Raw genomic sequence first — 27,415 nt, 5'->3', positions numbered from 1 at the left:
TGAGGAAACGTAACATTTTATTTGTAAGCGCTACATTTATCGAATATCTTTATTTTAAACACTGAGATTCTTTGCTACATTTGAAATTTGACCTCAATCTCATCACCTCTGTTGTCAAAACATGCAGATTGTCTTTCTGGGTCCTTCGCTAGCTTAGAAAATCATTCACAAGGCATACATTTATTCTCATGCACTTTATATTTACAAATAAGCAAAAGTAGTATTGTATGTAGTTTGATTAAACATAAGTCTGTATTATTAAGTGATCTTCGAAGTAATTTTTGGTCGATAGGGAGCTGCTGATAGGGCAGTTGTTAATTACTCATGGGATGAAGAAACCTCTCTTGTTAGATTCTTGTTGTGCACTCCTGTACCTGAAATAGGAAACAAATTCTCAGGCAGAACTTTGTCTTGAACATCATTTCTCCATTGCTAACAATGCAAGCTAAGCCAGTATCTCTATAACATAGGTACTCTAATTCTCTGATTATACTTTTGGTATGAAGTTCTAACTGCTATACTTGAGTATGTTGTCATTAAGAATTAATTATTTTAAAAGTAGAAATCACTGCTTTGTGTGGCACTTTCACTGCAGAGGTTCTAATTGATTAATTTCAATTCTACATTTAAGAAACACCAATTTATAATCTTCAGTATAATAGTTATATACAAGTCTATGCATATTATGGGTAAGCATATGCCAATTAATTTGTGAATTCACGGTGTACTTAATAGTTGTCTTCATCAGGCTTCACCATATTTGTAGGTACCTTCATCATGGAGTCATTAATTTGATACTAGGCTACTGGTAAGGGTTGTGCAAACAATAAAACTCTAAATTCATTGACTCACAAAGAATTTGGGGGCTAGGATCAGTTTGTGCATATGCTAAAAAAAATTTTAAGAGGAAAAAAAAGAATAATGAGGAGATTTTTGAAAGTACTGTTTTGTGCTTTATGTACAAAGGAAAAGTGTTTCCGGTGCTTGGAAATCTACAGTAGTAATAAGTAAGGATAATCTATTAAGTGCACCCTCTTCAGTGGAAAAGCAAATGTTCTAAACATATCTGTTGTATTTATTCACATGAAGAATTAGATGTGTATAACATAATTTTTCAAGATCTCCATTCTATTGGGATAGAATCTTTTCAGTCAGTCATCATTGATTTTTCTCAAAAGATCTCAGATCACTTAAATAAAGTAATTCATCTTCTTTGCCGAAGACATGAATATTTAGTAATGAAAGATGTGATATGTATCATGGTTGCAATATTGGTTGTTCCTCTAAGTGAAGATACAATCATTGACGTACATTTATTGGTAAATATCTAGATGAAAGGCTAATTGAGCAAGCTTTGAACTCTGGCTTTGCCTGACCTAATTGCAAGTTTTATATTTACAATTTATTTTTGATTAATTTGCCAACTTCTAATAATTGCTTTGTATAATTTGTAAGTAATGGATCATCAGAGGTTTGAGGTATTCCATATTTAATTAATGTATAAAAATAGCATTTCTACTATATTGGAGTATAATTTTGCTTATACTACTCTAAGTCATATACATTTCCTAGCTAAATAGCCTTTTTGTCATTTTTTACTATAATACATACATGCGTATTTTCCAGACAGGGAAAGGTACCCACATAACCGATTTTGATATCCTGTTTTGTGCATTAGAAGCAGTTTACAACAATGAATAGGCTCTACTTGTATTAACAGTGCATACTATGCATACCGTTGATGCAGCAATTCTACATCACCATCTGGAAAGGTAATCAGGGGGATGGCATGCCTGAAGAATGAGGAATTATTTACTCAATTGTTCTTTCAGTTCCCAAAGAAGAGAATGGCAGTAAACACTTGCAAGTTTGGAGTTGAAGCAATACTGACATCCTCATGGCAGGTGGAAAGTAGACAGTCAAAGTTACCAAATCATATATTTTTTATATTTATATGCTGATAACCATATAGGGTGAAAGAAGTCAACTGACATGGCATCCTGTATGATCATTTGAAAGCATATTTAAAAAGGCAGATGTACACAGTAGTCATAATACACTGAAACTACTGGCAAATAAATTTTTAATTTTCAACCGATAGTTCAATTCTATTAGGCCACACTTTTATCATCACCAGGAATGCCACATCACCACAAACATTATGAATCAACTCAATCGGTTGTTTATTGTGTACAAGCAGAATAGTCGTTTCCTTGAATATCTTCATGATAAAGAAAATATTTCAATGCATGGCTGAATGAAAACATATCTTCAAAGTCAACCTGCCCTTTTGCGCTTTTATATTTATGGCACTAACTACCGCATTAATCAACCCAGAGGTTGGTTTAATAGGTGAGGTTAGAAACTTGCTCAGTACTAAACCAAAAGGTTTGTGAAATTCACTTATTAGGGCAATGAGAGTTACTAGTTCCTTAATCCCTGTGGTTTCCCAGTAAGATCTGGTGCCTGAAATAACCTCGCTGCTTACAGATGAAGCTCCAGGGTGCCCAGAAGCATCCCCAGAAATCGAATCCACACCCTCCAGTCAGTTGACCAATGCCCTACCCTCTGGACTGCCACATCCCACATTTATAGCACACATATTGATAATTATCATTCCCATGTAAAATTGGAATGTTGGCGTTTGAGTTTTCAATTTACGAAAGTGAAAACTTCTGGTCAGTGATCAGTATAAATGCGATGTGGGAAGAATTATCTGTGATGAAATAACATGCAAATACTTAAGGAAGCACTTCAGAAAAAGCAGATGTTCACATTGGTGGATTGACATGATTTTTTGGCATTTTGAAACTGAAATCTCAATACCATTGGTTCATATCCAGTGCCCACGAAATCAGCTAAATACCTTGGTACATTCTATGACCTGACTGGATTGTTTTTTGTGCCTTATGCAAAAGTAATTATTCTATTGTATCTCTTCACAGATGAAGTTAGGAAATTGGTCAGTAGAAAATACTGAACTGTAGGCCCATGTTATAGTTTGACACTAGCCAATCTTGGAATGCAGAGCTGTAAATGGCCGTCCTCTCTTTCTTTACTTTAATGGTGAATGGTTAGTCGCAATGACAAGTAGTGAATTAAAAGACATTTGTCTTACTCATTTACATATTGGTAAGAGAAACTATGTTAATTTGCATTTAAAAAAACCCATTTTAAGGTGGAAATAATGCCGCCTGTCTAAAAAGTATCCCTTCTTTAATTTTCGAGTGCACAGCAGTGGTGGTAGAGTGGTGCCAATATGCACAGTGGAAAGTGACAGCTCAGTATGCATGCTTTAATTTTTTCTCCACCTTCAAGTGAGCCAATTGTTGCTTCCTGGGTGAGGTCCTGAAATATTTGTTCATTGGGTCGTCTAGTTATCAAGTTGTTTAGAAACTCAGGATCAGTGTTGGTAGTGTCCAACAAGTCCTGTGCTAGAGATGAGTTATGGGAGTACAGGTTTGACCCAACTAAATCAACTTATGCAGTCCTTCATCTTGAGAGAAATCGAAAATCACAGCCCAACTACAGGGTGCAGCAACATAACTTCCTTTTTTGAAGGGGTTTTGCTTTATAAAAGAGGAAGTTATGCTGCCCCACCATGTATTACTACTATGCAGTGGAAAATTCAACAGGCCTCATATCATTGAATACATTTCTATCGATGCATTTCCACCTTTCACCAATTGTGTCAATGTGAATGTATGTGTTGAGTGATAGATTTTCTCACTAACCCTTTGTGTGAGACACTTTTCTGAGATATGTCTGCCTTGTGGTGCACTTTAATAAACCATTGAACTTGTCTTTTTTCATTCAGAATTATGAATTACTCCATCTTCACCCCTATAAACTTGATGTCCTGGAAGGATTGGTGCATTCTGTGGATCCCCAGAGCTTTATTTTTAGGGACAGTGATGATTGCTCATAGCAAGATCACCCATAGGAGATAGGTTCATGGGTAGCCCATGCAGTATCTGTTCCAAGCACTGCATGGGCTAGAAGACACCGGTTGCAGAGAGAAAAAGAGAATGAGCAGTGATAAGCAGGGAAGGGAGACAGGGTTGCCTGGAATCATGCGTGGTTTTAATATGCATGCTGAGGAAATGTAAGGGTGGCATGTGAAGGGCTTACACTGAGAATAAAAGTGGATGGCAAGGCGATTAAAACGGGATTAACCACAAGAAAAATAAAAATAACTAGATTCTCAAGAAGGAGAAAGGCTAAGTTAAACTTTGAAGTTAGAGGTTATAAACCTTGGATAAAAATGAATTGATTGAGTGATTGATTAAGCTGAACAAGTGGAGTACTTGACACATTCAGGCACTATTTAAGAGGAAATTACAGGGTCGCACCCAAAAGTGGTAGGACTGATTTTCTCTGGCGCAAACGGAGCGGTTAAGGGGGGTCTGCCTGGCAGGGTAAGGTGGAGGGGGCTCTTAGCAACAGACCGACACCAACCTCAGTCGCCTGCGGGCTGTCGTTGAGTGAGGACACCATTTTTAGTGAAGCAAGTTTTTTGTCCGCGTCGAAAAACAAAATGAATCTGAATTTAGAGCAACGTTATTTCGTGAAGTTTTGTACGAAACTCGGGAAGACGGCAACTGAGACCCTCAATATGATCAAGCAGGCTTATGGGGGGCACTGCCTTAAGCCGTTCCACAGTATTTGAGTGGCACAAGTTGTTTAAAGAGGGTAGGGAGCTCGTTGAAGACGACCATCGCTCCGGACGGCCGTCGACGGCAAGAACCGACACGAATGTGGACAGAGTGAGGACACTGCTGAACACAGACCGACGCTTAACCAGTGAAGAAATCGCAGACCAGTTGGGTCTGTCTGCATCCAACGTCCAACGCATTATTTCACAGGATTTGGCCATGCACAAGGTGTGCGCCAAGATGGCGCCGAAAATTCAGCCATGGCGCGCTCGTCGTCAGACAGCTCCTGGCCAAACATGGCTTTGCCACGTTGCCGCACCCGCCCTATTCTCCCGATCTGGCACCACCGGACTTCTTCTTCTTCCCTCTGATGAAAAGACAGCTCAAGGGACGACGTTTTGACTCGATAAAGGCCCTTCAAGAGGCTTCGACAAGGGTCATCAACGGCATCCCCAAAGAAAATTTCCAGCAGGCGTACGGGGAATGGGAGCAACGTTATACTAAGTGTGTAGCAGCTCAAGGAGCATACTTTGAAGATTATTAAGTCGATGTAAGTATATCGTCAATAAAATTCTTGTAAAAAAATCAGTCCTACCACTTTTGGGTGCGACCCTGTAAGCATAGTAGTGGGGACATTAAGAAAAGAATATAATTAGTGAAAAAGAAATTTGCAGAAGAAGAGAACTTAGGTACACTGAGTAAAGATATGAAGACAAGAGTAGCAAAGACTGTAAAAGATAGCATAATAAGCACCTAATGGATATGATGTGGGTCGTGGCAGTCCAGGGAGTAGAGCATTGGACTGCTGACCGGAGGGGCCCAGGTTCGATTCCTGGGCAAGGCACTCTGGGCAGCTGCAGCTCCACCCAAGCTATGTGATTTTTCAGGTACCAGGTCTTCCTGGGAAACCATAACCGGCACAGGGAAAGGAACTGGCCCCCCTACCCTGATGTGTGAATTTCACATGCCGTCGGGCTTAGTACTGGATGAACTCTACCATCACCTACTAAACCAACCTTTGGGTTGATTACTGCGTTTATGGTTTTTATGGATATGATATCTGGTCTTTTGAGGCATGAGGATATGTGAAGGTGTGAGGTGGAAAGTTGAGAAAAAAAGTTGAACAGAGAGAAAAACATATATCAAGGTTTTTAATATGGTGTATAAAGAGAGAATATTGCAGTAGGGGAAATCCAAAAAAAGGGGGTGGAGGAAATAGTGGAAGGTCAATGTTGAAAGCCATGTTATAAGATAAAATGCTGGGTAAATGGGGCAGAGGAGTGAAGAGGATAGTCTTCTTTGAACAGTATGAAGTCAGAAAGAAGTTACAAAGAGCTGAAGAAGGAAAAACAAAAGGAAATTCTCTCAAAAAGCAGAAGTTTATAGTCATTAAGGGCCATCAAAAACCCACCTTGAATGAATTTCTCCTTCCATACCCCCTTTCTTTGCCTCCCTTCCCTTGCCCAAGTTGAGCTCATTATGATTTTAATATTAATACTGTTATAGCACCTTGTAAGAAAATAAGTGCCTATTTCTTTTGTGTTCAACTGGAATGACCAATGGAGTCCAATTCACTTGTTGTTATGTGCCAATTCTCAGGTAGACAATTGACTACCTGATGATGGTTTTTATCCTGCATATTACTGTATTAGGTCATGATAGAAGGTAAGCAGTAGGCATTAGTACGTAGATAATAACGTTCGTAGGGCATAGGCACTCAAGCCAAGGGGCTTGAATCTATGAAGCCTAAACCTAGAAAATTTATCAGTATGCGCACGGCTCATTTGCTATTTAAAATTTTTCTTAAGAGTAGTACTATTCAGATTAACGGTTATATAATCCTGATGTTGTCATACTGATTGATTAATGTGTACAATATAGAAGGTCGTGGAATGTAAAAATAGTTCCCAAATTGTATACCATACACAGTGGTAATCCACACCGCACGGCAACAAACTTCTTTTTTCAAACGCAAAATGCATTCAAAAAAAGAATTTTATGTTGCTGCACCCTGTACTAATTATGGCAATGATAAGTTCTTGTGAATATATGCACTCAAAAATTGTTCATACTTCATTAAAGATAGGCAAATTGATGTTAGGTATTTAATTACAATAATAATTAGCTAAAAAATACCAAAGGATGGTTCCTGTTTCAATTCAATGTTCTGCAAACCAAGTATATGGGAGTTATAGGTTTAACAAATGCTATAAAAGGCGCTTTAACCGTGATACTGGCTTTAAGAATTTTAACTTATGGTAATAATCACATGCATGATTCTTACAAAAAATATAAATTCCTGAAACTTCAGTGGTGCCAACTTAAACAGAGACTTTACTTTGGCAAGCGTATCTACAAGTATACATGTTGGATATTTTAGCAATAAAAAGTAGGAAGTTAATAGTGTTTTCAGGCTCCTATTATTAAAAATGTACGGAATTTTAAAAAATTAAAAATTCCCTCTCATTCGACATGTACCTTTTGCAGCATAGGTAATTACAACTAGCTAATATTACTCCAAAGCATATTTACAATGAAAAATTTATAATTACTTGTGAAGGTACCTATGGCTGTCAATTGCTGAAAAAAAATTTTTGGACATTAATTTTAGAGTAATTAATTGTAATTGTTGTAAGAATTAATTCCGGATATTATAAAGCTGATGACAGATTCATATACTTAATTAAAGAAACTTTTATTATGATTGAGTCAAAAGTGGAATCAATTATTCTCTAAATCCTATTAATATACAGATAATTTTAAGCAAGCTTCAAAATATGTTATGTTGTTGTATTTTAAGTTTTGCATTAATTGAATCTTTAGGCCAGAGAATTTTTCTTTATTTTGATGTCTAAATGTTCTAGCTATTGCCTTATTAAATGATATACTACAAAATATATGAAAAGTGTATTTTTTTATTTAGGGTGTAATTGTTTTTTTTCTTTTTACACTCCTTATCTAGCATTCTTTTTAATCATAGCTCTAAAACCAATTTCTGATTGTCCTTTACAATGCGATCATTTTAAAGATGGTAGGAATCTAGCCCGTTATTAATGATAGAATACAATTAAGTAAGAAAATATTGTATGAAGTAGTTCATAAATCAATATTGATAAAAGTTTAGTTTTAACATCGTAATATTCTATGAACTTTGGATTTCAGGGAACCTTTTTCATGAAACCAGTATTGTTTCCGTCATCTGCCCTTTATCCAAAAGTGTGAATTGGCTCTAAAGAACAACAATATTAATAATAATACCTTATGTACTGCATATTGAAAATGTACGTTCAGCAGTGCCCATGAAGCACTAAAATTTAAGTTGTGGATAACAACCACAAAAAGAGACAGCATAGTGATTTATTCAGGATTCGGGTGACCATATTGCTATTATGATCATTATTTTATGATTATTTATTGGCTATTTTGCTGAGTAACAATCAGATTCCAGTGAGAATGAGGTGCTTAATTTCAGATTAATGGTAAAAATTTACAAATGGCGAATGTCAAATAGATTCACTTAGTTATTCTCACCAATATTTTAGACTGTGGCATTGCTTAAATTTCTAGTGGCATTTGATTAACTTATTGAATAAAAGAACCAGTTGATAATGTTTTTGATGCGTATATTAATTCCATGATGTACGAGGGTCATCCGGAAAGTAGTACCCGTTCGTGCCGCATGAAGTGCTGACGACGCGAGTAGCCGCTGGACGAGGTCAGATAGCTTCAGTGGCTTGTCTGCCTTCTCTGAGCCAAGTTGCGTGACGCTAGCATTGCCTGTGTTGTTTCTGTGATTGTTTACAATGTTTAAAAAAATTGAGAACGCCGCCAGTTGTGAAGTGAGGGCAGTGATTAAATTCCTCAATGCAAGAAACGTTCGCCCATGTGATATTCATCGCCAATTAAAGGAGGTGTATGGAGACAATGTAATGGACGAGTCGTCTGTTCGGCGGTGGTGTCGCAACTTCAACATGGGGAGGGGGAACACACACGACGATGAGCGTTCGGGGAGACCGTCTGTCATTACAGACCAACTGGTGAGCTCAGTTGACGAATTCGTGAGGAACGATCGGCGCGTCACAATTGATGACATCTGTGAGCATTTTCCCAATGTTTCTCGAACAATTGTTCATGAAATTGTTAAACACCATCTGCATTATGCAAAAATTTGTGCAAGATGGGTCCCTCGCGTATCTCAATGAGCTGGCGGCGAAGGACTATGCAGCAGGAATACAGAAACTTGTCACACGTTATGACAAATGCCTTAATTTGCTTGGAGATTATGTTGAGAAGTAGTTTAAAGTATCCTCTTTCAAATAAAATTTTTTATGTTTGTTAATATTTACTTTTGTGTCTTTATTTCACGAACGGGTACTACTTTCCGGATGACCCTCGTAGATGTTTAATGAGTGTAGTAAGCTGGGAATTCTGCTTTGATGACCATGGACCTTTTTTCAGTTTTTCTTCCAATTTTTGAATTACTTATGATGAGACAATGCAGTAAATGTAAGATGTATAAAAATATTTTTACAAATGAGTATGTACATGTATTATATACAAATACAAGTTAGGTACAAGGGTAGTCCAAGAATTGAGATCCATAATGTTTTTATAAATAGAAATATACATTAATTTTCAATAATTGATACATTTTAAAGTATGAATTCTTCTATTTTTCTACATGATTACCATTTTGGTCAATGCATTTTTGTAGGTGCTGAAGCAGTTTTCGTATCCTCATGTCATACCAGCTATCTTTTATGCGGTTAAGGAAGTTTTGGGCATCATCTTTTACCTTGTCATCATTGCTGAATTCCCCTCCGCCCAAATGTACTTTTTAACTTAGGAAACAATCGGTAGTCACTGAGTTTCAAGTCCAGACTATAAGATGGGTATGAGATGATGTCCCATCAAACTTGCAGGAGAGTAATGTTTGATGGGCAACATGGGAGATGGGAATTGGCATGGAGAAGGCTTATGCCCTTGCTCAACATTCCTCTCCTCTGGTTCTAAATCGCTCATCTGAGCTGTTTAAGAGTCTCACAATGCCTGGCAGCATATATTGTGTTTCCAGGAGCCACGAAGTTGACCAAGAATACCGTGTTTCAATCCAAAAACAGAGTTGCCCTCATTTTTCCAGCAGACTGTTTGTTTGACTTTTTGCGGCTTACACAAAGAGGAATACCACCCCTCACTTTATCACTGTTTGGTCTCAGATGTGAAGTGGAGGACTCAGATTTTGTCACCCTTAACAAGCAATGGCAATCAGGTGAAATATGAGGTCCAATGCTTCCTCAATGAAATAGCTGTGAGCTGGTATAACATGACATGTAAAAACTTCCCCAGCACCTTCAAAAATGCATCATCCAAAATGACAATTTTTTTTCCAAAAATATAGAAATGTTCAAGCATTCAAATTATCTATGAATTATTGAAATAAAATGTTTCCTTCAATGTCTAAAATAATTAGAGATCTCAATTTTGGAATTATCATCATAATTATATTTTCAACTGCTGAAACCTTGGTTTTAGGTTCTGTATTAAGTACTTGATCTGCTAAGAAGAAATAATTTTTGGACCTTCAAAGTTTATGGAAATTCATAAATAAAAACTGTGTGCTTGCAACTAAAGGATGTAAGCCCCTATACAAGAAGATGCAATATGTTAAAATTGGCTTTAACTTGTAGTTAGAAGATTGGAGATACTATTGTGTTTCTTCACTTAACAAATACTCAAATACATATTTTTTCCAGAACTGAAGTTGATAAATATGATTGATTCTATTCATATTAAGGCTGGTAATATATTTTCAACTTTACCAAGGGGTTGAAGGGCTGGTTCAAATGATGTTTTAGTGACTTAATACTAAAAGGATTCACAGGTGAAGGCGGGTGTATACTTTTAGGTCCTTGGAAGGCTAGATGATTCATTGTTAATCCCCACCTGGTTTGTCATCTGTGCATTGCAACGGTGATGATGATTTCTGCGATGGTCTAGACAAAATCTTTTAGATTTTATTGCAGCTGTATAAATGATTAGGGGATTGGAAAAAATATTGATTGTTCTGATATGGGGAAATTTAAGGTACATACCTATTTCCAGATGCAAAGGGATGAGTCAATCACCTGTTCCTCGATCCGCAAAGTGCATTAATGCATTTTTTTATGAAGTTCTTTTGTTTATATAAAAAATGAGGATTAACTGGAATCATGTATTTTTTAACAGTTGCTTGTTTTTAAAAAACTCATTGTCATTAAAAGTTACTTTTTAAGAACTAAGTTGTTAAGTAATGATTTTGTACATTTTTAAGAGATCAAATTACCATAAAATGTATAATGTCTAATCCTTACTATAAAGGCTATCGATACAACGTGCCAGTCTGTGCTATTTGAGGAGAATACCATTGAAACAGTAAGTTTATGTTTAAGTAAGAGAGGTTTATGGTAAAATTTGACAGACTGTTGAATATTTTCCTTGACTAGCTGTAATTAGTGGTTTGGATTGGCAAGGGTAATTATATGATTTCAGGCCTAAAATCCTTACTGTTTGGTTGAACATTTCAAATATGGAGCATTAAGAAATTTTTTCTAAATATTGTTTTATAATTATTAGTCGCTTTTATAAAATTTAAAGGAAAGCTTCTTTATCAAAAGTGAATACAATTACTGTTTGCTTTGATGTTTTAATTATATTTATTTACATTTGTTGTTGTACATTTTACTTTTGTTATGTTCTCATTACTGCATTTAAAAATGTGATCAGTGCAATCCTTGTATTTAGTATTCTTGCTGATTTATAATATATTAGATTTTATTTACTGTTAATTTCATTAGCATAGGTAGTATCCATCAATGTTACCTCAATTCAAAAGCTTTAATAAATGAGTGACATCTGTGGTTATTGCCATTAGTTACCAGAGATTTATTTATTTGGGAGAACATATGCTTTAGGGTACTTAAGGACAGGGAAATAAACCTGGTGTCAGCATTATAAGACCACCATTTCATGGCTCATCTTTTGGATGGAGTATTGCACTTAAAAGTGTTCTCCACTCATGCCAAATATGCACAATTTACAAACAATAATTGTTGTCTATAGACATACTAGTGTAGTTGATATTATTATGGATACAGAAGTATATATTTGAATAACTAGTAAGAGATATAATTTACCAAAGAGTTGGGGTACCTGTTTTAATGAGTGTTAGCTTCAGAGTATTTTCTGACAATGAGGTCTTCTTCCACTTATTCATTCAGTGACTAGATGAAACTGCTGCTCTAAGGCTATGCAGTTCATCCAAAATTGCATCCATAATGAGTTGGGCTCCTTTCTGTGTAGGTATCACAGCGTCATCAGCCATCAGGCCTATATGTAGCATGCCATCATAGCTGAGCATGGTGATTCCAAGACCTGCAATATTTAATCAAAAATTTTTCAATCTGGAATTTTTGTACATTAAGCTTGACTATTTCTCCAAATTTACTCATTCAGGAAACACATTATGGAAATATTTCATCCACATCTCACTCAATGAAATTTCTCTATGCAGAAACTCACCCTTGGATTTAACTCATGATATCTTTATTCACGATATATTTTCAGAATTTTATTTGGTTCAATCACCCTTAAATTTAGGTAAGCAATGAGATTTCTGTATTTAATGACCAGATGTATATCCTTGAGTAATAATATGAAATATAATAGAAGATCCTTTATGTAAAGCTCCTTACCACGGGAAAGCCCAATTGCAAAAATAATTACATATATATTCACTGGTGTGTTCTAAAAACGTTAACAGAGCTTATAATTTTAGTTTAAAACTTTTGAGCACAGAGTCATATGTATATGGATTATCCTTACTACCCTCTATATGCAAGTTGCAACTCCTTTGTTACAAATAGGTGTGTACATCTTATGTAACAGCAAAAGTTTTTTTTCTTTCTGCGTTGTCATATATAAATAGGTGGTAAAGAAAAAATTATACTATTACCGAATTTATAATGCTAGAGGAACGAGAAAAGACTATCATATCAGGTGTCTTCAGTATTCCCAAAAAGATACTTGAAAGCTACTCTCTGGCATGTGTGCAATCTACCATCTGTAGGTTTGTGCAAAATTATGTAAGTCACATTGTTAGATTTACTGAAGTGTAAGAGGGACACAAAAAGTTATCAAATTTTCCACAATAAGTTCCTCTATAAATAAGCTCCCACCACTATACCTCTTGCTTGCCTGCATACCAACCTAATCTGTCTACATACTTCAAACTGTGACATAGACTTCCGTGTCATGATGTTCATTGTAACGAGAACACCATTGATAGCCAACTCAAATGGAAGATCCAAATGTGCTATGCATATCTCTGGAATAATTTACTTTCCTTTAACTAACAAATCTTAAAATTCTAGCTTCAGCCAGTTTAATGCATAGAAAAATAAGTAGTGATTTTAAATGCTATGGTTCTATGTCCTTTTGTCCTTGACCATATTATGTGGTTTATTTTTTGGGATATCCCTTCTTAAGGAAATGGCAGTCCCCATAGACTCAACTCACTCACCTCTACTCCTCCAAAACAGCCTGTGGAAAAAAGAGGTTATCATAGCCTTATCTGCAAAGTAGATAGTACGACATATAGGTGAGGTCGATATTTGTTTGGGAGAGACTCTAAGAGCCTCTCAAACCATAAACATCCAACCAACTGACTCCAATGGTTGCTTACTTTTTGAGTTAATTTAGAGCTTGACATTGTATTTATTAATGTGAGTCAACTTAAATTTTCATACTGACTTTGGGTTATGTCTGCTTGGAATTAGCTCTTGATATATTTATTCATTACTTACTTTAAACAATAAATTTCACTCCTGCAACTGACAGCAGATCATAATATACCCTCCTGTACCATAAAAAAATACTTTGTCGGCACTTTGTTTTTAATTAGTGAAATAATCAAATATGTAGCTGAAATATCATTATCTGCATTGGGTCAAGACCTGAAAGTTCTGGATAAATATCCTTCTGCTGACTATGGAAGTAAATAGTGTCTTGAAAAAATTGAGTTTCATATTGCTTAATGACTTGACCCTTGAAATGTAACAGTTCAATGTAAAAAAACTCTGGTCATATTTTACCTGGCAGAGTTTTCAATGTCACCACATGCATAGATAACTGGTATTCTGGTTAATTACTTTCTTGAAAGAAATATTCTCAAGATTTATTTTTCAGCAGATCAATTTCGTTAATAGTGAAAAATGTTAAACAGAGCTCTGCTATGATGCAAACAGTAGTTATGTGTTTGCATATGGTAATTGCATTTGTGTACATTATAAATATGTCAGTTTAAAATACATAACGGAAAATCACAACATAAATTTACCTATCCCACTGGCTAATCTGTCATTGATAATACATTGAAAGTTATACACAATTTCTCATACATGACTGGATATTGCAAAAAACAAAGCATTTTCTAGGGTCTCATCTTTAGAATATTATTTGTTTAGTCTAAGTCTATTTTTAAAGTGTGATAATCTGATGTGAATTATACAAACACTGTTTTTTGGTCCCTTGTGTGAAAAACAGGGTGGTAGTCCAGGTGTAGAGCGTTGGACTACTGGACTTGGGAGGGCACTGGTTTCGATTCTCGGGCAAGCCTCTCTGGGTACCCTCAGCTCCACCCAAGCTAAAGTGATTTTTCAGTTACCAGCCCTTTCTGGGAAACCATAGTGAGCACAGAAAAAGGACATGGCCCCTCTACCCTGATATGTGAATTCCATATGCCAGCGAGCTTAGTCCTGGGTGATGTCTACCATCATCTACCAAACCAACATTCAGGTTGATTACTGTGTTTATGGTTTTTTTTGTCAACAACTTTGAGTGTCTGCCTTAATAGAGGATATATATTCAAGCTACATATTGTTTTGTTCGAGCTGGTCTATTGATCTATTGGGTGCTAACAAAAACTATTTTTCCATACAAGGCACCATTTTGTATATATTTGAGTTATTTTAAATATGAGTGAATCAGATTCAATAAGAATATAACCAACAACTTTTTCAATTGAATGACCATACCTCCTTTCAATGTGCCTTGTCAGAGTTTGAGCATGAAGCTAACCGGAGCAAGTTATGCAAGCACTTGGAACACACATGTTGAAACATTTAAGACAAAATGTAATACAAAATTAATCTCACCAGTGTATCCTCGATGGGGTGCCCAGAACACTATGTCTTTAAGAGGGTAGCCTCCAAGAATGGATTGGAGCTTTGTTGGTGGGCCAGGGAGGTTTGACATGACGACTGCTACTCCATTTGCAGCAACCTTCATCATTGGTGCAGCAAATATTGATGGCAGCACTGTAGCCACGATATCAAGTGCCAGCCACCGCGTGAGGAGGTGCTGAATGGTTGGGGAACTTGGGAATTTTATGGTTGTGGCAGGTGCCACTTTACTTTGGGTTAGCTCTTGGATTTTTCCTGGAAGTGATGTGGTTCTACTGATGTCCCCTGTTTTGGTAATTTGAATGTCTGTCTTTTTGACTGTCTTATTTGTGGGAGATTCAACAGTACAGCTTTGGAGGTCAGCAGTCTCATTTCTAACTTTGTTACAGTCAGAACTTTCCATATTCATATTAGATACAAGGGAGTTTGATTTCACCACACCATTACTGACATTACTTTGAGTAAAGAAAATGGTAGTCGGGCAATGATAAGGTTCTTTTTCATGTAATATCACCTTGGCAGAATCTGAATGCCGGTGATACTGTACTAGAGCACCTCTCTTTGACAATGGATCTGGTCCTTGGGCTAATTTAACTTGAACATCAGGTTGTTTTGTGTAGTAGTAAGTGAGAACTTCGGGTTCATTAGGTTTTATGGATGCTGTTTCTGAGTGTTCCTTGTGGGTGGGATGATCATGAGCGGTCTCACATGATGAAGTGCCTGTAGGTGTGGTTGCTGTAGTATAAGAAACATTGTTCAGTTCTTGATGTGTTATTGAGGCAAATTGGCTCCTACATTTGGTGGCATCTGTCACATTTGTCATTAATTCCTCTTTACCAAAGTTCAGTCTTTTCCCACATTCAACGATGGAGTCTTTTCTTAGGGGCATCATGTACCCACTAGCATCTGAAACCTTGGACAAGCGCTCCAATGGGCAACCACCACTCTTTCCCACTGGCAGAGTCATCACAGCTACGGAAAATAAGTTCTCAAGTTCTGAGGTTTCCTTGAGTGTTAAATCCTTTTGCTTTTGGAAAATGGATCCCAATATTGCTGGGAGAACCAACTTCACGGAAGTTGGTGGGCTTGGCTCTTTGCCACATCTTGTTGGTAATGAATTTTCATTCCTGGGGCATTCTTCCTCGTTTTCTTCTGGGACATCCTTCAACTGATCCCAGTCATCTTCGCTTTCACTGCTCTGATCTTTCCAATTCTTGTCTCCTTCCTTGATTCTTCTAGAGTACTTTCTGTTTGCTTTAATTTCATCATTTACCTGTCCTTTCTCTCTTGCATCCCAGTAATTTGAAAGCGCTGCTGAAATAGCAGAAAGGAGGATCTCTGTGAATTTCACACCAGTAGCCCCCCTAATCTTTTTTATTTCTTCCACTGTGACAGAAGTTGAATCCCATAGGATAGTTTTATTGCCAGACAACTTGCGTCCATATAAAAATGATGATTCCTTATCTTCGGGAGATGCAGAACTACTCTTAGGTGAAGGATTTTTCAAATGGGAGTTGGATTTTGTATTTGGTTTGGCCAGACTTTCTTTTGAATTTCCCATTTGATGAGAGGCATTCTTGAGACCAGGAGTGGCATTCCTCTCTAAGCAGTCATGAGTCTTGCTATTGGGTGTTGGATTGGGTTTCTCAGGTAACTCATGTGTGAAATCTAAAGCAGACATTTCTACCTCATTCTGATCTACTTCAATTGGACTAATGTTCAGTGTCAGTGGTCTCGATATGGATGTCAGATTTGCTTTGCTTTGATTATTTCTGAAGGCTGGAGCATGAGTGGAGTTGTCATCAATTAGTGCTGACATGAGTAACTGGAGAAGACTTGCTCCATCTCCTACAGAATGATGTACCCTGAACAAGATTGGAAAGACTGTTGGATCAGCCCCTTCATCTTCCACACCCTGGTGTTTGTGATTACCCATGACACTGCTTACGTGTTCTCCATCATCGTCACTCTCATCCCATGGCATTGCTCTTCCTATCAAAGCTTCCCAGCCAACTGTGTGGTTTTCAGGCAGAGGCCTGTTACAGAGGCTTTCCACTGTTTTGCTCAAGTTTTTTCTGTTCCACTTTCTGTGTGAGAGACATTCATGACCATCATATGCTTCTACTGAGGAACTGCTTCTGTGTGGATTTCCCCAAACTCCTGGAATCCATTGTATCAGGTTCCTTAGATCCATTCCCCTGTCTTCATACCAGGTGGCATAGCCAAGCGTAATATTGTGACGCATCCTTAACTTAGGGATTGATCCTAAGCGCTCAGACAATATATCACGTAGCTGGTCTATTTGTGGTTCTCCTTCAAGAATGATAAGTGCATTGATGACTGAATATGATTGATATGATTCATTAAATGTCCATACGGCATCTGCGCCTGAAAAGAGCTTCTTTCTGAACGGGGTGTCTGATCGGTACTGTAGGTAGATTTGAATGGCAAAGCGATAAATTGCAAAAGGAAGTAAAAAGGCCATCAGTGCAGAGAGAATTGGCAAAAGGAGAATCATAGCAAGAAGTGGCAGTAGGTAAAGGTATGGGAGTATGAAGGTCTTTGTTGAGGCAAATGTGAATGAAGAGGATGGCGTGAGATGGAGAATCCATTGATATGGTTTTGGGGTGCCAAAAGGTAACCTGGTTCCAAAAACCTGAATGAAAAAAGGAAGTAGTTATTGCAATGAAGACATTAATATGTACATAAACAAATGGGTTCTGCTTTAAACCATCATTTCACTGTTCTTTTAGGATTAATATATTCTCTCACAAAATTGAGTAGTTTAATATTATTGATTGTCATAACTCATGTTGTTATTGTGTAGGTATTCCAAATTTGAAATGCATGTATTATTCGAGTCAATTTATTTTGAAGTTTTTCTGAGATTAAATGTGGATAGAGAAATCAACTGACATTTCTTTATGTTTTACATTTCAGAGCATTGCAAAATTAGTTTACTGATTGGATATAATTTCAATGACATATAATTATCTAGTCATATCATTTACTCTTCGGGATCAATCAAGATCTTTTGCAATAAAATAAAAAGAGCTTCCTGGACTGTAAAAATGATGTCAATTTGGTATCCATTAGTTCAAGATGTTACTTTAATGGTATAACTTGAATGTGAGCCTATATACAAACAATATTTACTAATTTCTCTTACTCCCATCATGTAGTGCCTCCCCAATTGGTCTACCTTATTCTTAGGAATGAAGAGTGTCAGTCATTGGCAACTTTGCAAATGATTTCTCAGGCACTAGCAGTTGATTTTATCCCCAATGAGACTTAATTCATCATCTTTTGGTGGCAAAACTCCAATGGCACCAGGACCCATCTTTTGATCTATTTTGTTTGTAAACCTGCAATGATTCCTTACCTCTTTATTGGCTTTTGCTGTCCAAATCCGAGAATTGATTAAAAGTGATAACAGCAATCCTGTTGCAAGACCAAGGTGGGCTGGTGAGGAAAACAGTGATAAACCACTTCCATGCTTGGAAGCTGCTGCCATTGCAAGTACAGTGGTGCTGTTGGTTGGGTCAGTTGCATTCCAGCTCTGGTTTTCAGAATTCACCAATGCCAATCTCCATAATTCTCTTCCATTGTCGTCAAAAGGTAGCCAGTTGAGTATTGATGTATCCGTTATTGTAGTCATCTTAATGGAGCATAAGTTGCAGTTGAAAACCAATTAATACATCAATTGAACTTGTGTAATGTCTCTGAGAAATTGCTTTTTTGTTCTGTCAAGGATAAAAAATTTCTGGATGATGTTTCAACCAGATTTTAGGTTTTTGGACTATTTGGAATTCGAGGCCTAATCCTGCCTATGCTCTGCATAGTTTATATTAAGATGAAAAAGTAGATATATAAAGATTGATATTCCAAGACAAAAAATCAACTGTAAAATTGTAATTATGAAACAACATATGATTGCAGAACTGGAAGCTGAAACATGATTTAATAAAATATGGACGTACAAATACTCATTATTAGACCAGAATGTGCCCTTTTAAATTGACCCTGAATACATTTTTGAAAATTTATCCTGCTAGTCTGAGTGATACTAGGGCAGAGTTCTGACCAACTAATTCAGAGGTTGTAGGATTGAATAGCTCATAGGTGGACCCCTCTCCACCCAGGGCATGAATATTTTTGTTCCTGTTGCTTATTCATATCTAAATATGCATTTATTCTGCTCTCAGTAAAGCCTCGCATTTTCAGACCCTCATTTTACTTCATTCTTGACTTTACATAATCATTTATGGTCCAGAAAGTGTGAATTTATTCAAGGCATAACCTCAAATTTATATTTCTGGCATAACCCGGAATTTATGTGAAATCCTGCCACTCCACAGAGTGGAGTAACTGTACATAGAAACCAGGAATGACGAAATTCTCACATTTTATTTCGGCCGTTGAAATTTAATCTTTCGCGATTTTTTATCGGAGAACTTAAACAAGGCTCCCTGAAAGTCAACCTTGTCTCGTATTACGATGGACCACCCTTAGATTGACGTTAGTCTAAGATGCATTTTCATGCGCTTCAACTTAGTAATCCGTGCTCTCCATTTTCAACAGTTACTGGCATCGTGACAATTCTTGTTGCCATCTATACGTTAGGAAAGACGTTGATTGAGTTTGCCTTTAAGAACACTTAAGGTTTTGGGTTCTGTGCAAAAATGTTGTCTAACACATAATGTCGTGACAACAGAATGTTACATTATTCAATCTCTTGAATGAATTTGTGATTTATTCGCACGCGCGCCGAAACTTCCACCCTCCACGTCCACATCGACGCGGGGGGCTCGTCCGATAATTTCTGGTTGCATACTTACTCCCTTACCAAATAACTGCTCCCCAATTTAGTCTTCAATTTATCCTATAACTTTAAAATTGTAGACATCTCGCATAACTTTTTCTACACACCTCCGATTCCCTCGCTCCGCTTTCTTCTGAAATGGAAGACTTCATCCCCCATTTAGTCTTTCACTTCCCCAAACTGCAGTCTTCCGCTTCAATCACGGAAGTATAACTTATGTTTGATGAATGGTTAAATAAATAGACAAATAAGGCCTCATCGGATGAACCGCCTGCGTCAATGATCTTGGGACCGTGATCCGAACTCATTACATGCTCGTATTAACTCGGGAGGGATAGAAAATAGTATTTGATCCTGACGAGTTCTACATACCAGAAACTTGAGTTGACGTTTTCCGCGGGATTCTGTTTCCCTCGGATACACCGTGATATTTTCGTCTTTTTAAAGATATACTCGACCAAAGGCCTTTGTGAGTTTCTTAAAATATTTAATTCTTTAGGCTAAAGATCGGGAAAATCCCCAGAAAATATTTTGTCAGGGTCGCGTCCCCTTTTCAGGGACGCTCGTGCACCCCGAATTAACTCCTTTATGTAATGACCAGCCCTTCGCTAGTTTTATTTCAATCATCATCGTATGTGAAATAAGTTCACCTGTCTGAATTTAAATTATGACTTCAAATGAAGGTATCTCAGCAATATTTTAACGATGGAAGGAGGAGTCCGTCTATTTTCGCGTCATTCCGCCTGAAAGATGGAAGCGAATATGTTTTGTAACATGTGTTAGTACTGTTGTTGATCATTTTTTAATTTTGGTGACCTGTCCTCACAAATCAATAGTGATGCAAAACTGCACATTGAGGTGCATCATGCAACAAATCGATTTCTCTCTCAGAGTTACGAAAGGCGTAGAAAATAGACTCTCGCGGCTTGCGAAAGGAATTGACGGTGTCATTCTATTTGCCAAGGCAAATAAAATGGCCTTGGTGCAAAAACTCTGAAAACGCAGGAAGGAGTCCAATTCCAGAATCATTTTCTAGAAATTGACTTTCGTGAGGGGCATGCGCGTCAAATATAACAAAATATATATATTTTTGGACTTGTATATTTTTATCAAAAGTAGGAAAAGATTTTTTTTATTATACTTTAAAGTCGAAGGATGTTCAAATCTGAGTGGTTTTTGGGAACTGCTTCGTCGCAATAGGTACATATTTGCACAGGCGTTGGTGCTCATTGCCATTTCAGGAACAATGAATTGCCTCCAATTCTTCCGTGTACATATTTGCATAAGCCTCCCTTTTGCATAAGCCCCCTCTGCCCCTAAACTGGTCATCGCCCTGTCCCCTCCCAATCGTCGGCGGTTTAATAGTTTTTCAGCTGATTATCATTTGCTCTATTAGGGATAGGCGGGTTACATGGCCTAGGTAGGATATTTAGGGGTGCAATAGGGAAACAATGGGCGGAAAAAAACTGAGACGTAGGCAAAGTAATCGCAGTTGTGCGAGTTGCGCCACAGGCCTTAAGTTTAAAATGAGCGTTGAAACATATTGGTTTACCTTTACAAACTGAAAGCACGGCGAGATGTGCAACGACAGTTCCTTTATCAGAGCCAACCACAATAGTTGGAGGCGTAGGGGGTAACTTAACTGTCTAAAGTACTCTGCCTGTTAGCAAGGGATCCCGGCTTGAATCTGGGTCAAAGTGAATAGCTTATAAACTTTGAAATTCTTGAATTTTTATGCACATCACCGAGAGTTCCGCAAAAACAATTGTTGTGGAATTGTCAGCTGATTTTCAGAAATTCATTCAGAAATTTCCGCCATGAAAGGAATGGTGATGTAGGTGATGCTTGAGTCAATCTCCCCGTTACTATTTCGTCTCAGTCGTAATTTTTCTCCGGATGAAGTCTTTAGGGTAACCGTCATTCCTGAGGGCTTCCTCGATATTTGCTTCTTCCAATCAAAAGGGATCTTCATCTGACCCGACCCAGGCCCAGTGCCCTAAGAGGCCTTCTGTCTGGGGTAATGATATGGGAAGCGACGTGCGGGTTTGCCCGTGTGGATTCTTTTGGGAAGGGAATTGGATTGGTGCGGTGGATAATGCCCTGACTTTCCACCAAGAGCTGGAGTATCCCGATCCTTGCTTGGTTTGCAAATGGAGCTCTCTTCAAGTAAAAACCTTGGTCTGCTGGATGAGACACTAAATAGCCGATTTCTCGGTGTCTTCCGTTTAGAGCAGTTTTCTTGTCACTCTTTCCCCATTCCCTGATATCCCAACTTTACCTAAATACCCACTAATCCCTAACGTTGCATATGTCCTCAGCTGTTGGCTACCTCCCATAGTAATAACTTCTACGGAATGCTGAACTGTTCTGCTTTACCACATTTTCATTGAAACAACCTTTAAAAGGCAAGGTCTCTTCATTCAGGGCTTCCATGGTGAATTTGATGGGACGATGACATGAGCTATGTTGGGCATCTCCTTCAAAATCTTCTATGAAAAGGTTGGCCACCAAAGGCATGAAAAGACTCCCCATTGTAACACCATCCTTCAATACACAATTGTTCCCATTTCAAAGAAAATAGTTATTTCTCACACACAAATCAACTATTTTTGCCAGGTCCATCAGGAGACTGTTGGTCATCCCCCTGATGACATCAATAGACTCCTTTTTAGAGAATAGAGATAGAGAACTTTAGTTAGTTAGGAGACCCCATCAATGCAGACCAAGATATCTTCTTCCAAGATGGCCATGTGTGAGATACTCCTGATAAGTCTTTGGAGTTTCTCGTACTGAATTCTCTCTATCAAATTCACATGGCAGGTAATAGGGACAGGATGAACAATTGAATCCACTTTGGGGGCAGGAGGACAAACAAAGCAATGACCAGTTAATGGTAGTCTGCATGGAACTTGAAGGAGCTCACAGAAGGAAATACTACATGGCAGAGATTCGTTATTCGGAAACAATTGCTCAAAGCAGAGGCCATTCATATTTACTGATGATATGGCCTGCAACAGATACAAAATATTTTTCTTAGACTGCATTTTTACCAGTGTAGAATTAACTAATTGGAATTATTCATGCTATTTATATGTCTAGTCAAGCTGAAGTTTCACAAAATCCACCGCGATTCCTCCTTCATCATTTATGTCTGTTCAGTGATAAAATTAATGCATATACACCTGAAAACCAAATAGTTGACACTGCTTGTACATAAATATCTCTGGTATAGAAAGCTGATAATTATTGCTTGATGTATTTTTTGGCAACAATGTTGGTGAGGGTCAGCTTTAAGTTGTAAATACAGAGACAGTCCAGGATTTCAGAGACTTCAGTGAATTGGATGTAATTAATGAGCTACCAGCTACATCAAAGAGCTTCACTGATGTATTTATGTCCTCGGTTTCAATTTATCACATAGCTCAGTGTTCAGTTGACAAACTTTTAATGATATTACATAGTGAAAGGTAGTCATGATGGCCTTCCTCATGATGACAGAACTTTAATGAGGATATCTAGAGAAGCAACAAGATTTAAATCTAGCTGGCAGAGTATGGAAATGGTGGAACTTACGTGCATTTTGACGTGGAGAAAGGACCACATCAATACAATTGAAACTTACTCTTTAAATTTTTCAATGGTATATAGTAGACATTCAGTTACAGTGTAATGATGACAGTGTATCAATGAGTTTGAGGCTACTTAGGTTTTGGTCAGCATTTCTCATGGTTTCCAAAAGCCAGTGAATGCTGATGTGTTCTTTCCCAATTTATTGATGAATCAGAAGAGATTGCTCTGAATGGTATTATTGTAGGTGATAGCATGGTTGATGTAATGAAAGGGCTTTTATTACTTCTACTTAGAATCATGGGGGTATTTTGCATGCTCTTATTACATTCAAAAAGGAAAGTGGACCAGCCATGTGGTTTTCCCTGAAGTAGATAATTTTTTGAGTAATAATGAGTCAATACAAAACATGGACCATGAAAAACATCATAAAGGTAGATCTTTTATACAATTTGATGAGGTTTCTAATATTTGCAACCTTGATTTCATTTATTAAGTATGCCTAAGTTTGATTACAATTATTATCTAGCTGTGGGTTAAAGGTCCCAAAAAATTAGGTTAAGCCTGACTTAGTATGGTACTTAAACAATTAGAAACATTTCATATGAAATATTTGCTGTTTTTTATGATTCAAAACTTTTTTACAATACAAAACATTGAAGCTAGAAGGTAAGCATAGATGAGGCTTTGGAAATGTGGAGGAGGATGGAAAAAGCAATCTAAGTAATATGAAAAACGTGCTGGCTGGTGATTGCTTCAATAATGCTCTTTCCAATTGGCCTAAGGTTTGAAATGTGAATATTAAACTTCCTAGCAAATGCCTATAATTCAGATCTAACATTTTGATGGATTTCAATACCATATTCTATTCTATTTTTATTTTCTAGCAAAATTTTAAAATGATATCTTAAAGCAAGATCAATCAATGGACAATGATATAGTCACATTGAAATACCAAAGATTAGAAATGTTGACAAGAGAAGCAATTTAGCAAATATGAGCAATTTTGGACCCAGACAGATATTAAGTGGTTGGCCCTAATTCACCCACATATCTTATACAGTGGTGCTCTTGTCCCCAGACTGCATGTGGCAGGGAGGTAAAATCTGTATTAGTACAATGGATCATGAGTTCCAAATACCAAATACTCATGACAAGGGGCCCTCTCCACCCGACAATTTATTTCTTATTTAAGATCAAACAAAGGCCATGGAATTTTTTCAGCAGTTTTCAAGAAAACAATATCCAGCAAAAGATATTTTCCACAGTAAATTGCTTATCTAAATGTTATTTAATAATTTTTAAATACACCTTCATAACCAATTTATCAGTAAAAACATGGATCAATATAGTGCTATAAGTATAAACCTTAATCTGGAGCATTAAATGTAGAAAAAAAGGCCATAGGAATCAATTAATCATCTTTGAGGGGGGTTATTTTTTTTATTTCGGGTTTAAAAATGTAAATGAGGTATTAACTTACTTAATGCACTGATTTATATGCAGACCAGGCTGAATTATTAAAAAAAATTGTGTCAAATAGAGGATTATGAAAATTCAGGGAATGTGAAATTGAGGTGTCACCTTACTATGTTCCTTGGTGTATGGCTAAGTGAGTAGAAAATACCATGTAAAAAGAGATAGCACAAAAATATATAGTTTTAAAAGTGCCAACGTTAGCATACGGAGAAATTGGGTTGATTGGTGTTTTTAAGCATCATCTTCATGGTATTCTCAATCAAGATATTTTTAAAATGTCATATTTTGCTTTAGTGCAAACCCATTCAGTATATGAAACCATCTTTTGGGATCAGTCTTTTTTTTTTGAGAAAAATGTTTTCCATTCAAAACAGGGTTATCAAAGCTACCTCCAGAGTATCATACTGATCTCAAGGTGAACCATTATTTCAATTTCTGAAAATCGGTTTCTATGCTCATTTGTAAAACTTTGTCAAACTAAGTAACACTCAGGTTTGTGACTAATGAATACAGATATGATAATAACAACCATCATAAAGGTGATGAACATACAGAGTGCGACAGACTTATTACCTAATAACAAGGTGTAACCATTAATGTGACATCAAAAATTTATAATTAACTCCCATTATATATGAAACCCTCTCCTGTAACCAACATATTTAAAAAAACACAGATCCTTATCCTGTGGGAAAATATTTTCCATAACATAAAAAACTACTTTGCCTAACTAGACCTACCGTTCCCATTGTATTTAACTCTCTCTCTCTTAAATAAATAAATATATTTATTTAAATACATAATTCCCAATATATTGAGAATTAAAATAAAATTATTTGCATATTTTTTCGAGGAGACCTGATTTTCGTCAAAGCTTTGACCTGAGAAGTACACAAAGATTAATTTCTATTCTTGGGGTGTTTATCCATCTAGACAAACTGATTCTTTGTCTGCAGAAGAGGTTTTCCATACTCCATAAATTGCTTTTACTAATATAACATTTGAGTAGTTTGCAACACATATCATCCATCGAATGAACTGCAAATTGTAGTAACCTTAAGGCTACCATAAAATATATAAAAATGTCAGGAAATAAAATCAAAACAACTTTACTACAAATGAAATTGCTTCTGATGATGACATTCACATGCATTGTAGTAATTATGCTACCTCTCATAAATGAAGATTTCTATGGCAATACTTCTAAACATTGGATAACAAAAATGAATTGAAATTGATTATTTTATGCTAAGTTTACTGCGTAATAACTTGAAATATATAATCATTTTTTTCTATCTAAAAAGCACAAGAGAAAAACTTAATTTTTCTAAACTTTAAATTAAAACTAAATTATTTGGTCTTAAAAACATTTTTGAAGCAATAAAAACTGAAGATTTTAAAACAACATAGGCTAAATTTTACAGAATTCATGCTATAAACCTTTCATCAATCGGCTACCGATAGCACTAACAACTGTTAGAACCTCTCTAGTCTATAATTCAAAAGTACGTTTCCTTGCTATCAATGTTTTGAATGTATTCACTATCAATCATAAGTGGTATATGGACTTGGTTGCAGTCACTGTTTAAATTTTAAATCTTGCAAATGGTTCCCTTAGAACAGAAAACTTGAACAGGAAATCCCATCTTTCTAAAGGGACTGTGATATTTTTACATGTATGCAATTGGTGCCCAAGGCAAGTAAAGATATCAGCTAAACTAACCTTTTGAGAAGTTGATGTGTCTCTTAGTTACAGAAGCTTGTCGTCTTCTTTCCCTGAAGTCGATCCCATTACTGAGGAAAATGTCTCTAGGATACTGGCTCTGAGATAATTCCAATCCCCATATGCTCCCCCCTTTGTTTACTATGGGTTGGCTTTCTTGTGACCATCTCTCACATACACCACACACATTCCAAGAACCTCATTGTGTGACTTGATTTCCCTTTCCCAAGAAACTCCTTCCGTGAATGCTTGAATTCCTCTCTGCCTCCCCTCAGAAACTTCCCCTACCCCCTCAATACGGATATGTATGGAAGAATCCTTACAAAGTCATCCACTGCTGTGAATAAATTGGCTTCCTTGTGTGGTCATGGAAATGAAGAAGGGGAGAAAGTCTGTTGCCATGCCTTGCCTTCCTTAAACACCACTCTATTCTCTTTTACTTGTATTGGCATGCTCCTTGTCAGCCACTTAGGTAGTCATTTTACTCGGTTACTTAAATGTAGGATCAGCATTACACACCATACCTGGAGGCTTCAAAATAATAGGCTAACCTTTTTTTTTAAACCGCTTTACCATTTATAACCAGATTATACATTGCTTGCACCATCAATGGCCTGAAAGGTTTTCTGTAAGACTTCTAAAACTATTGTCCTGAGGTATAGTTTAAAAAAACAAAACTTATTTGTGCTTACAAAACCTTCTGGGTCAGATTAGAGTGATGCTGATTTATGTATCACAGAATGAATTTACTTACTGGTGGTAGTCCTCATTAGATGATTTGAGAAATTAGTAATTAGAATTGACCTTAGATAGGCAAATGAACATATTGATATTAAGTCCTGCTGTATGTCCATGGGTAAAAGACTCCTAAGAGATTACCAGATATTAATTTATTTTAGTCGATCAATTTAAAGAATGCTAATATTAATAGTTACCTCCTGGAGAGAATGCA

The 27,415-nt window shown here is 36.7% G+C and overlaps 1 protein-coding gene across 3 annotated transcripts; it reads right to left on the bottom strand.

Annotated features, from left to right (window-relative positions):
* LOC139689415 (uncharacterized) lies at positions 1 to 26,724 on the bottom strand. 3 transcript variants are annotated; one of them, XM_071586527.1, is made up of 6 exons: positions 26,464 to 26,724; positions 18,255 to 18,530; positions 14,846 to 17,528; positions 11,844 to 12,065; positions 7,208 to 7,235; positions 1 to 374 (listed from the first exon to the last, which is right to left on the bottom strand). In XM_071586527.1, exons 2-4 carry the CDS (start codon positions 18,528 to 18,530, stop codon positions 11,908 to 11,910), a joined length of 3,117 nt encoding a protein of 1,038 aa, XP_071442628.1. In that variant the 5' UTR covers positions 26,464 to 26,724; the 3' UTR covers positions 1 to 374; positions 7,208 to 7,235; positions 11,844 to 11,907. The 3 variants fall into 3 exon arrangements, with proteins under 3 accessions (XP_071442628.1, XP_071442645.1, XP_071442636.1); XM_071586544.1 differs by having other exon boundaries at positions 18,255 to 18,471; positions 26,464 to 26,723; XM_071586535.1 differs by lacking the exon at positions 7,208 to 7,235.
* Positions 26,725 to 27,415: the final 691 nt, after the last annotated feature.

This window comes from Hetaerina americana, unplaced genomic scaffold, assembly GCF_022747635.1.
Source record: "Hetaerina americana unplaced genomic scaffold, ioHetAmer1.1.p SCAF_1, whole genome shotgun sequence".
Lineage (NCBI taxonomy): Eukaryota > Metazoa > Arthropoda > Insecta > Odonata > Calopterygidae > Hetaerina > Hetaerina americana.
The sequence above is the reverse complement of the archived record's forward strand: the minus strand, read 5'-3'. Positions and strand labels throughout refer to the sequence as shown.

Coding starts and splice junctions, on each gene's coding strand:
- LOC139689415 (XM_071586527.1), bottom strand. CDS start 18,530: ATGACTACAATAACGGATACATCAATACTCAACTGGCTACCTTTTGAC. Junction 17,529..18,254: donor CAGCAAAAGCCAATAAAGAG/GTAAGGAATCAT, acceptor TTTTTCATTCAG/GTTTTTGGAACCAGGTTACC. Junction 12,066..14,845: donor ACCCCATCGAGGATACACTG/GTGAGATTAATT, acceptor TAAATATTGCAG/GTCTTGGAATCACCATGCTC.